This window comes from Alosa pseudoharengus, unplaced genomic scaffold (genome assembly GCF_046254945.1).
Source record: "Alosa pseudoharengus isolate Yale_2024_CS ecotype anadromous, Long Island Sound unplaced genomic scaffold, YU_APseudo_1.1 YU_APseudo_1.1_scf_8, whole genome shotgun sequence".
NCBI classification, from domain to species: Eukaryota; Metazoa; Chordata; class Actinopteri; order Clupeiformes; family Clupeidae; genus Alosa; species Alosa pseudoharengus.
In genome coordinates, this window is record NW_027468870.1 from 26,765,085 (window position 1) to 26,777,215 (window position 12,131).

At 42.3% G+C, this 12,131-nt stretch overlaps 2 protein-coding genes across 2 annotated transcripts in view; one reads left to right on the forward strand and one right to left on the reverse strand.

Moving 5' to 3' along the window:
* The window catches only part of stk32a (serine/threonine kinase 32A), a 40,410-nt gene extending 39,426 nt beyond the window's left edge, over window positions 1-984 (reverse strand). Inside the window, exon 1 of the mRNA XM_076274942.1 lies at window positions 851-984. Coding sequence (XP_076131057.1) covers window positions 851-969 — 119 coding nt within the window. The 5' untranslated portion in view covers window positions 970-984. The remainder of the gene's footprint in view (window positions 1-850) is intronic.
* Window positions 985-9,297: 8,313 nt separating this feature from the next.
* cytl1 (cytokine like 1) lies at window positions 9,298-11,212 on the forward strand. The gene is made up of 4 exons (XM_076274257.1): window positions 9,298-9,468; window positions 9,559-9,603; window positions 10,049-10,195; window positions 10,675-11,212. The coding sequence occupies exons 1-4, from the start codon at window positions 9,304-9,306 to the stop codon at window positions 10,729-10,731; spliced, it is 414 nt and encodes a 137-aa protein (XP_076130372.1). The 5' UTR covers window positions 9,298-9,303; the 3' UTR covers window positions 10,732-11,212.
* The last annotated feature ends 919 nt before the right edge of the window (window positions 11,213-12,131 follow it).

Here is a 12,131-nt window from a genome sequence, read left to right on the forward strand (position 1 = left end):
GTGCGTCTGTGTGTGTGTGTGAGTGTGTGTGTGTATGTGTTGGGGGGGGGGGGGCTGAGGGGTCTGCATACTCCGCCCGTGCCATCTAAAGTGCTGCCAGAAGCATTATCATTCAGAGAGGGCTTTGTATTGAATTTATTGTCCCCCACGGCAAACACTATTTGTCTGATCTGGCTGTTCTCTCCACTCTGCAGCCCCCCCCCCCCCCACAATTCTGCTTATTGTCCTCAAAAAATACCATGCAATTAAAAGATTGCCATTGATTGGCCAGTAGATGGAGTCTTTCCCGTCTAGACTGTCTCACAAGATGAAAGGCTCCTCGCTCTGAGACAGTGGAGGGAGGGAGACGGACACGCCGAGCTTCATTTGGGTTTGATTAGGACCAGGGGTGAAGCAACGGTCTTCACAACTTCTTGGAAATCAAACCGGACAGTTTTGTGCAAACGCTGCCAAGAATGTCCTCCTCGTGGTGACGAGGAGACTTGCTTGCGAATCCGAACAGCGAGAGGTCGGCGAATATGAGGTGGAATATTAAATTACGAGCGTTAGACCCTGTTAAAGACTTGCTTGCTAAGTCAACTCTCGGGCGAGGGTTATTAATCTTAGTCGGCTCGCTTGGCAGGTCGTCTGCAGGTCTCCACGTCTAGAGCTCACAGCTAGAGCTCTGTGCTTTACAGCATTTAGTGGGATGGGGTTTGGGGAGGTAGCAAAAGTCAGAGAAACCCTTCCATAGGCCAGCCAATATGAGGCGTATGTTTTATTAGAGGCTATACTAGAAGTACAGACACAGACAAGCACGCACACGCACGCACGCACGCACACACGCACAAACACACAAGAATTCTCTTACCAGAAGTTGACTAGGAATGGGTGCTCCAGGTTCTGCATTATCTGCAGCTCTTTGAAGACGTTGCGCACCTCGTTCCTCTCCACACACTTGAGTTTGTTCATGTACTTCATGGCGTACATCTTCTTTGTGTCCTTCTTCTGAACAATGCACACCTGCACACCAAGGCACAATCAATAGACTTCCAAGCAAGCCGCTGCACCTTATCTTAAGTAAACATTTATTAGGTACACTCAGTCATGAGTCCACAAACATTTCTATTTGAAGCTATGGATAAGCGGTGATAGATGTGTAAGTGATTGTGCAGTACATCAGTCATATATGGTAATAAAACAGCAGTTAATAAATAAATGTGAAATGTTGGCTTGATGGATAAACTGGCCCACTGTGCACATAACCCTGCTGAAAAACAGCAATTAGCCAAATGGGACCAGTTAATGCATGGTTCACAGGCTTCAAATAAAGAGCAGTGCCCACCTTCCCAAAACTCCCTTTCCCAATGGCTCGAAGGATCTGGAAGTGGTCAAAGTTGACTGTGGACAAAACAAAAGGAGGAATTTGGTGAACCAGGAGACATACAATATCTATGAATCATTCACAGCAGCCTTGTAAGATGAGGGTGATTCTGTCCTATCAAGCAAGACTCCCTTTGAAGGGAAAAAGAAAATCAAGAACAAAGCCTAAAAAACAGAAGTGACTGTCATTTCATGTGTATCCTCAAAGGCAAGCAAATCTGTACAAAAAAGGAAAAGAAAAGGAAAAAAGGACATTCCTTCTGGAATCATATTTTTTTTCTACTGATGTCTGGAGGCTTCACGCTCCATGCTTTTCCATGCCTTTTCACCCTCTGAACAGCGACTCCAATCTAGCCTGACCCACTGCTGAACCGAATCCGTCTCATTTCAAAACAAATTTATTTCAAACCTGCATCGCTCATGGTCTGCTCAAAGGTGATGGGGAGATAGAGAAAGACTAGGGAGAGAAAGAAAGAGTAGAAGTGTTGCGAGAGAGATGCAGTGTGTGACAGACAGTCAAGTAGAGAGAGACACAGTGACAGAGCGGGAGAGAAGGAGAGACAGACAATGAGAAAGAAAGAAAGCATCATGGTGAGAGAAAGATCAAAAGAATCTAAAGAGAGAGAGAGACAGCTAGCACAAGAAAGAAAGAGGGAGAAAAGGAGAGAAAGAAAGACTCAAAGAAAGAGAGATATAGAGGATGAGAGGAAGCGAAAGCGAGGACCGGAAGCAGGAAGTTTGCTCTGTTCCCCATCGAATCCTCCATCTGCCCCTGACTCCTGGCATCTCCTGCGGGTGCTGCCCAGCTAGACTCCCCTCCACAGGGCTCTCTGTGGCCAACACGAGCCTGGGTCAGCATCATGGGTGGGAGAGGGGAACCATGGTCCAGTGCAAGCAGAAAGTGGACGTTAAAATCCCTATAGCACTGCCACTGCTTAAGGTCCAGTTTCATCAAAATGATTAAAGCAGCACTAAAGAACATTTGCTCTCGGGTCCCCCTACAGTTGAGAAGCACAATTATAAACAAACCAAATATGCGTCTTTTGCAACAAAGTATGAACATAACTCTGATACAATATAGAGGGGATACACCGACAGCTGTCTGTAGAAAGGGATCTCTGAATTCCTGTATCATAGCAGCTCTTTTCCATTTCGATATTTCCTACCCGAACCCCAAACTTTCTATGGGTGTTTTACAAGCGATAAGACCTGCTCAGAGTGCGGCAAAAGTGCTGTTCGCCCTATTATGTGCCATTGAAATGATTTTGAATGTGTTATTTTAAGGTAAAAAAACTCTTTAGTGGGCCTTTAAAAGCATTCAACTCTCCATTTTGATCTACTTTTAATGTACTCTTGCTTGTGTTACCTTTTGTCAGCTTTTATCACCTATTGTATTCCTAGTGTGTGTAGAGGAGGTGGCCTTTGAGTATTGGAAGGCCCCTGAGAAATGATTGGCCCCTGCAGCCACCCAATTGTTTACTGGGAGGGCTGAGGAGGAGGGTTTCTATGAAGCTTTCAAGTATCGTATAATCTGCTCTCCGTTTTCAGCTTGGCACAGCAGGAGGCCATCACACCTTCTGTGCGCTCAGCGAGAGCAAAATGGCACAGGGAGTGTGACCTGTCCAGAAGATTGAGTCTGTCACTCTTGGTTAACAATGGAAACGAGTCCAGGGGCCATTATGACGTCAAACAAGCACACACACACACACACACACACACACACACACACACACACACACACACACACACACACAAAGACTCACATGCAGAGAATCATGTGGTTGCTGTGCCAACAGAAATAGAATCCCCCCTCATCCGACTCGGGTCAAATGTGAATAAAGCATGAAATGTGGGAAGCCAAGGCTCCCTGTTGATGTCTAACAGGAAACTCAGAAGGATGTGGCATATTATCATCCCATTCGTGAAGCTGTGGATGATGTTAGTTGCAAGGATCTGCGTATGGGGGATCATTCTGGAAGCTCATTACAACCGACTCTGATTTTGCACCTGAGCAGACGTCATGCTAATGACATGACATTTACCCACGGGGGCTGACTTCAAAACACAGATTATTCCATCATCGACCAAAGCGTTTTTGATTCCCCTTTAACAGGCTAGTTACCTCCGGCCTTAACATGCAACGCATTTTTATTTGCATTTTAATTGCTTTGATAATCAAACAAGTCCTTGTTTGCTTTTCAAAGGACACTGTCTAGTTTCAACCAGCGGTCCTGATTACCTAGTAAAACTATCAGCTTTAATGATGCAGTAAGTAAGTGGTACAGTATGTAAATGGCTACCTAACAATATATCACTCACAGTCACCATGCAAAAGAGGCAATAAACTTAATGTGTTACACAATAAAACATGCCACAATTGTTTTCAGTAGTGATGTCAATCACTACTGGAGATAATTTTTCATGACACAATATCTAAAAATATAGAAAAACATAATAGGCCTAGGCACAACTGAATTCAAAGTATTAAGCAGTCAAACGGCAAGTGTTTAAGTGGTATGTTTCAGCTCAAAAACATTTACTAGACCACACATTGTGTGTTATGGTAAACAAACAAAACAAGAAGAGCAACATATGTGCCAATGACAATATTAGACTGTGGAGGGACATTGCAAATTGGTTGTCATCATCTAGCCTAAATGTAATCATCTCAAGCAGTGTGTAACCAGTGTTGTCTCTGTGTTAAAAACACTATATTAAGCCGTCATGAAAATGTACACGATGAAAGAAGAAAAAGGGGAAACCATGAAAGAAATGGACACGACAGTGACCCTCTTCAGCGACGCTCTTCTTAAGATTAAATTAAAACCACTGCAACACTATATGACACATATTTCAGGAGTGATGTGACACCTATTTTTTCTCCTTTCATGGTGACTGCCATGTTGCTGCCTGTACTCACCCTCCTCAGTGTCCTCCGCCGTGGGCGCCTTACTAGACTGTCCGAGCCCCATGACTGGATGTGCCTGTGGTCCCTCAGTTCACCATGGAGTTCTGGGCTCCAGAGCCTGAGACATAGCCAGCAGGAAACTCCCCTGGTTTTCCTCGTCCAATCTACCTGTATGAGTCAAGAGCACCCGGGACGCCCGGCCTTCAATCTCAATCATCAATTTAGTCCTCCACCCGCTGTGATATCATAACACGCGCAAACACTCTCGCTCACACACACGCGCGCACACTGCAGCGAGACCGTGATGGATTACACCGACATGTGCTTTCCAAAAGAGAATGAAACTGGAGGAGAGCACCACAACGTGCTCTCTCTTCTGTTTGATTTATCGTTTGTCATTCCACTGTTAATGCAATACACCAAAGGAGTCCAGGGAACGCCGCTTAGATCGATGAAACCAAAGCAGAAAGTTTAGACAGGTTTTAGGAGGAATTTCTTACCAAGGACTTCTGGGTAGGCGCAGCATGACAGACAATAGCTACATTATGATGATTACACCTGCATCGAGTCTAACTGTTTTTCAGTTGTGTCGGTCTGTAATGGTCACCTGCCCATAGCTAAAATGAGGTAGCGACGCCTCATTTCAGGAATTAAATGTCTTTATTTTATACTCATGTAAACGAAGAAAGTAAGGACGTTGAAGAAATCTTACAAAAAACTTACTGCGCATCTAATAGTCGATACCCATGCATCCTAGCTGACCAAACAAGCGTCCTAGGTGACAGTCCTTTACCCCCAAATTATTTTAACTGAAATGTTCTACCGAACTTCACGTCAAGCCAGAAGTGATGACCGAAACCGCAATGCCGAGTCGACAGGAGGGCAATGATATTGCTGTGGATTCTGTGCTAAAATTCACACTGTGTGCCAAAAAGCAACCGGGCACTCAAGCAAACCAAATACCTACCGTTTATGCAGGTATTTTCGAGTTGAAGGTTCAATGTGTAGATCACACACAGAGCAGAACTAACATCCTTGCACGTTAGCCTCTGGACACCTGGCACAGGCGAGCAGTGGGGACTGGCTGCCGGTGAGAGGTGCACGGTTGGTATCGACTGTAACGTGAGTGAGAAGCAAGTTCTCGAATTTCGTGAACTGTTTGCACAAAATGATTGCAACCCCGAAAAACACACTACGCCAAACGTTCGTATTATGCGCAAGATAGGCAGATGGTGAAAGAGCTGACGACTATACGCTAGCCTCAGATGGATGGAGTCGTCTCTCCCCTGACTGGTGTACGCTGCGTGTGCTGAAAGTCACTCAGAATTTGGCAACGCAAGGGAGTGGAAAGCCATTCAGGGGAGTCTAATTTGTTAAACGTAGCAGCACATCAAGGCACACTGGCATATTTACCTTATTTCAGGCGCTTACTGGGTGAAATGACTAGGCTATATGCCTATCTATTAGATGTAGGCCATTCAATAAACCTATAATATGGATTAACCTCATTTCAGTTTGAGGTGTTTTGCTTTTTAATGACACTGGATGAAGTTTTGCAAATATAGTTATGGATTAATTGTTATTGATTGAATTGACTGTTGTCTAACGTTAATGTGACGTCAAACAGCATTTAAATAGTTTAATCAATGTAACGGATAAACACAACTTCTTTTAACAACTATAGCCTGATAAACTAACTTGCTAGTTTAATATACCCTTTCATTAACTGCTAATCTATTGCTAAGACATGTTTTTCACACCAGCCAAAAGGGGAGACAATAACTAATGGCATCATAAAGTGCTTTCATCCATTAGGACTGAGTCTTAATTGAGTGGCTCAAGGTCATCAGATTAGCCAGATCTGCATAAGCTGCTACTTCTGCTGAACAGGGGGGACATGCCAAAATCATAGCTGTTTGTGTCATCCATCTTGGAGTTGTGGCTGTCATTTAAACACAATGAGATCACAAACCTGGCACAACAAGGGCTAGGCTACTCTTTGAGATTTGATCATTAGAGCCCACACCCAGCGCATTTATCACAGTATTAACAACAATGACACTTTGCTGCACGGTCACTGTCCTCTTTCATGAATAGGCTTTTTATAGTGTGAAAAACATACAGAGTGATTATCTTTTTTAATATGCAATTATTTCACTACTGGGGCTCTAAGCATTATTTTCTCAAGGTTAGACAGTATTAATAAAGTGTGTGTGTGTGTGTCTCCCTCTCTCACACACACAGACAGAGAGAGAGAGAGAGAGAGAGAGAGAGAGAGAGAGAGTGCACTGGTGAACAGTAACTGGTTGGTGAGTGTATTGCCACCTTGTGGGTAATGTTTATCATTAAACAAGCCACAGCTGAGCTGACGTTGATCTAAAAGAACAAGTTAATCAAACACTTTAAATCCACAAAACACATCTCAGCACTGTGATTTAGTTAATTTGATCTTGTATTTCATCTCTACCATATTGATTGTATATTCTCTTAGTAAATCATATTGTTTAAGTTGCTTGAGCCCAGTGTAAACTTCATGTCAGACTTGATTGGTGGACGCCGAGCTTTCAGCAGAGTCCCATGAGATTCAGTATGGCTTCTGTAAACCCTTTAAACCCACTCCATATGTGCACTTCCACTCACACACAAGTCACTTCTGTGGATTCAGCTCTCATGGGTCTTTTATAAATAATCTATTAGCTGTATGAAGGTGCCCATGGTCAACATGGCCCTGAGAACCTCTCCTGCTTGTAGAGGGCAACATCAAAAGGAAGATGTGAGACCTCGTAATGTGCATCAGGTGGAGGTCTGCCAGATTTAAATCTAGTAGATATTTTATAGGGTTTGGCATTGAGCACTGCTGTGTAGCTGGACTAGATTTGTTGTGGGAATGTCCAGCGTCCTGAGGTAAGACATCACTTGACTCCTAGTACTTATAAAAGCTCAGCAAAATGTATCTATGTCTACAGTCTATTACCAGCACAACTATACTACTTAAGAGCTTAAATAATTCATGTGTAGCATTTAATCTGAAGCCGGCTGGGAAAGTTTAGCTCTTGTTAGCCTTGGAGTAAGATACCCCTATGATGATGGGACTTCACCAGGATGCACAAACCAGGAAGACTAATGAAGTCCAATTCCTAGGTGGAAAGTCCCACTCATATAGAGTGCATGTCGTTCCTCCATATGAAGACCACCTGAGGGGTGGGCTACGGTCAGACACCATTTGGTGGCCCATCAGTCTAAATATGGAGGAGAGTGATTGCAAAGCTACTGGCAAACTCTCACCGGCAGGCAGCTAAGAGGAAAACCGTAAAGGAACTGATGAAAATGGATTCAGGCAATCCTCCTTCCCTGTCAAACAGGATGATCGTGCTGCCCCCCACGATCCAAGAGGAGCGGACAGGTTGAGATAGGAGATCTGAGGAGGGGGACGCGTCAGCATCAGGTATGGATGATATATGTGGGGCCCAAGAGCCAGCCAGGGGACCAGGGGGGATACATGTCAGCGGCTCTGCTCTTCGCAGGGCGGGGGACCAGCTTACATGGTCCGCGTGCAATCTCAGTCCCGGTGTTTCGGGGAGAGGGACGGCTCGGTGTAATTGAAAGTGATTGGAGTGGCCGGTTGTCAGCTGGGCCTTCTCTCTCTCTCTCTCTCTTTTGGCTGATTGCGAGGCTTCGGGTGACTCATGTCTCACGGACACCCAGAGAGACGGGGGGGGAAATACAATATGAAAAATTTGATATCAGGTGTGATTCGCTGATGGTGAAACCTTGTGTTCAGGTTTTCACAGGATGTATCTGGTAAGGCTCTGCCAAAGTTTTACATAAAAGCCGTTTTTGGTTGTGATAACAGAGGCACTGGACCCTGGGTTGATCACCTTCAGTCATTTCTGACTTGAAACGACTCTATTCAGAGTGTCATTCAATCTTGCTGAAAACAATCCTTTTCATTTGGACAAGAAAGTAATTATGAAACTAGGTTGGATGATGTCAATAATTTGTATTTAAAAGAGGCTGGAACTGTTTGACTCATGTGGTGACTTGTTGAAGAAATGTGATGCTTTGACACTCTCTTGCTTTAATGGTATTTGGGAACACCTTTTGTTGGTGTTCTAAAGCATAGCTCAGATGTTTACTCTGTCAAGGCCCTTAGGGTTAGAGTTAGGGTTTTGCGGAACCAATTAACTTGAGGAGATGAAGCAACAACTATGACGCCAGAGAGCCATTCACCCTCAATAATACATTTTATTTACACTGATTAAACTCGCCAGCAAAGTCTTGATATTGTCATGAGATGTAGTGTTTTACAACGTCATTACCGCGGTATTATATGCTGTAATTACAGTTTTTTGGTTACAGTTATATTTTGTGCCAATTTGCCATACATTGATTAAGCATAGTCAGAGACTAAAAGGTGTTTTGAATGAAAATCTCCATTGAAGTTCTCTGTAGAGCCCTATAGGTATAGTTTTACAATAACATGTCATATTGCATTGTCATGGCATTTTGGCTATGACATTGTTCTGTATGTAGTAAATTTCTACTGAAAGGGTTTCACTAAGATTCACATCTCAATGAGATCTCCATTATGCTGGACTGTGTGAAGTCCTCAAGGATGACCCTCTCCAAAAATGCTTGTGGTGATCTTACACATGCCATATGGATACAGACATATTTAAAGGTTCACTCTACTGTAATTGTTTGTAATAATTGTTGTTGATTTTGGTTTTGATGCCCCTGCTGATTTATTTCATGTAAAGCAGTCCACCATGTGCAGGTTTCACTCCAAAACCAAAATATGTTGGCTGCAACTGAAGCCAGCTTAGCTGATAAAGAACACATTGTTGTCATTATCAAATGAAATATTGCATCTCAAAGGAATTAACACAAGCATCTGTTTTTTTGGGGTTGAGAAATCCACCACCAAGTTGATTCCCGTCCAAGTTGTGGGTGTGTCTGAGTCTTTGGGGAGGACACTATATATATAAATGTGTGAAGACGTTTATGTTGTGGAACCATCTAGAAAAGTCACCATGGCCAGCACTGGGAACTGCCTCATCTTTTTGATCGTCGTCTCGTTTGTCCAAGGCAGCCCTCCACCATACTGGACCAGTCCACCAACATGCTACTCCAAAGTGCTGGACATGGGGAGGGACGTCAGTGCGCGTGTGGCAGACTTAAAGAGTGACCCTGAAACCGTAAGGCTCCTCTGAATAGAACTAAAATTAAACAGAGAAGTGGTTGTTGGGTCTTTATCTCCTCTAATGTTTCTCTCGTGTGTTTTGTAGAGTCGTTGTGCTGACCACATGCCGTACCTGTACATTGATGTGCATGTAAGTATACCCTTCCGATACCTCTCTGTTTTTAACAGCATTATGTGCTAATATGGCAAATATGCTTGAGTCCAGTGTCATTATCATCAATCATAATGCTTGACGTCAGTAAGTGAATAATCACCACACTCTCCACCACCACGTCTCATTCAGTAGTACCGTAATCATTCCTATACTTTACACATGTAAAGTGAACAGGTGTTCTGCTAGAATGTTTTATCATGGAGATTATGGACCCCGATTTCTTTGAAGGACAATGGCCATAGTCAGGCAACAGAAAAAAGTGTCTTACACATGAGTCATGTGGCTTGTTGGGGCATTTTACTCATACCTGCACTTTGGACCTTGCTCATGGCATTAGATTAGATTGATGTTTTTCTCCTTACCCCCTCTTGTGTTTGTGCTTGTGTTATTTGACTGTGAGTTATATGTCGTGTTTTCATAGAATACTTGCATCATGGAGACGATGCTTAGCTTCATGACCATGATCGAGCGCATGCGACAGAGACGCTGTGCGTACACACGCAAAGTCCAGGAGCTGCGCATGAAGTTACGCCAGCTTCACATGATCATCTCCCAGAGGTGTCATGGGGTGAGGAGACCACACACACACACACACACACACACACACACACACACACACACACACACACACACAAACACATCTATCTCGACTAACACATCTATTAAAACGTTTTTTAAAGAGTGTGTTTACCTGGATCTGTGTATGGATTTAATTTAAGGAAAACTATTGTGATTGCAAAAATAGAGCCCTGATACACAAAGGTATTTATGAATAAAGTATTCATATTCCGAGAGATATTTTTATTTCCTTGAGCAGAGATAATAGAGATTTTTTATTAGTTCAAAACAAAACAAAACAGTTTTAATGGCTGAAATAATATAAATGAATTCATAAAGCATGGGGTGAAATTAATTGGAATACTACTATTGATACACAGCCATATTTAATCTCAGCAGTTGTAATGTCTTTGGGCTTTTACATATTCATCTTCAGGCTTTTTTTTACAGTTTAGAGGTTTATTGTGTTTTATTGTCCTCTCTTTTTAGGACCTGGTGTTCACAATTGATGACTGTGCAGCATTGGAGAGGAGAAGAACTTCCTAAAATGGTGACTCTTTTGAGATCCAAACATTTCTCTTGTTATCCTGTTTTCAGCAAAGGCTTTCTATCACATTCATTTCAGAGAAATAATAGAAACAATTCTACAATTAAAATTCAAATATTATTCATGTAATTGTGAGCAATATGGTCAGCAACTTGAAATTTACCACTGAAATGTAAAAATGTTCATATGGTATGTTTGGTCGAGACAACTATGACATCAGCAATTAGCTACCACTAGGTGGCAATGTTAAACAAGGTGGAATAAAGGATTGTATGGGAGTTCAACATATCACTGTAATTCAGTAGTAGGCCTATGTAGTAGGTCCCTGTGCTTAAAATAAGGCTTTATATCTATTTTCTTAGCAAGAGCTTGATTTACAGATAACTTAAATAAATAATTCAACTATATTCATCACTGGAATATATGCACAGCATTCATTTGTATTCTTTAAATACATGCATTCTAGCTTTCACTGTAAATAAAGACTGGTCAAGTATTTGTGTTGTTGTTGTGTTGTTGTCGATCATCTAACACACACACACACACACACACACACACACACACACACACACACACAGAGTGATATATATATATATAGAGAGAGAGAGAGAGAGAGAGAGAGAGAGATGGAGCACATCTTGATTATCACACTTCTTGCTGTGATCAAACCTTCATATTCGCAAACGATTACGTCATAAATCAATAATGTCATGATATGTTTTGTTCAGTTCTGTTTTTGCTCAATATTTATGTAGATTATTTTATTTTGTATAGACATCAGACAAGTTATTGTCCTAGTGTATTCTTCAAATATAGCCTAGACTACCTCAACATGCTGTAGCAGGTACATACAGTAAATACAGTAATGTTGACATATTTACAGTGATTTGGTTCAACAGCCTCATCATTCTGAAGCAGGCTTACAGTACTTCATTTTTGGAGCCAAACCTTGATCATTCCGTGTAGATAAATGTCAGCCGATTTCCTTCCAAAACCAAAATATGTTGGCTGCTTCTGATGCCAGTTTGTTTTATAAGAAACACATTTTATTATCAAATTATGTTCTGTATCACTCCTTATTGACAAAAGCATCCGTTTTAACAGGCTTGTTTATTCAAATATTCAGCCAAGTTGGAAAAAAAAACACTTCTGAGTTTTTGGGAAGGTATACAAAAAAGTCTAAAGGCGTTTACTTTGATACCTTGGCCAGTACTGGGAATGGCCTCATCCATCTGGTCATGGTTTTCTCAGCATCTCCCAACATGCTACGCCATAGTGTTGGACATGGCAAGGGGCGGCAGCAAAACCAGTAACTCGAATAAAGGCTGACTGTAAAACTGAATTATTGTGTAATAGGCTATATGTTGAATTGATGCTGGGGTCTTCTCTTCTTTTTTCT

What these genes read in the sequence shown, in the direction of transcription:
- cytl1 (XM_076274257.1), top strand. Translation starts at nt 9,304, where the DNA reads ATGGCCAGCACTGGGAACTGCCTCATCTTTTTGATCGTCGTCTCGTTT. An exon ending in TAAAGAGTGACCCTGAAACC is followed by an intron (nt 9,469 to 9,558) that starts GTAAGGCTCCTC and finishes TGTGTTTTGTAG; the next exon opens with AGTCGTTGTGCTGACCACAT. An exon ending in ACCTGTACATTGATGTGCAT is followed by an intron (nt 9,604 to 10,048) that starts GTAAGTATACCC and finishes GTGTTTTCATAG; the next exon opens with AATACTTGCATCATGGAGAC.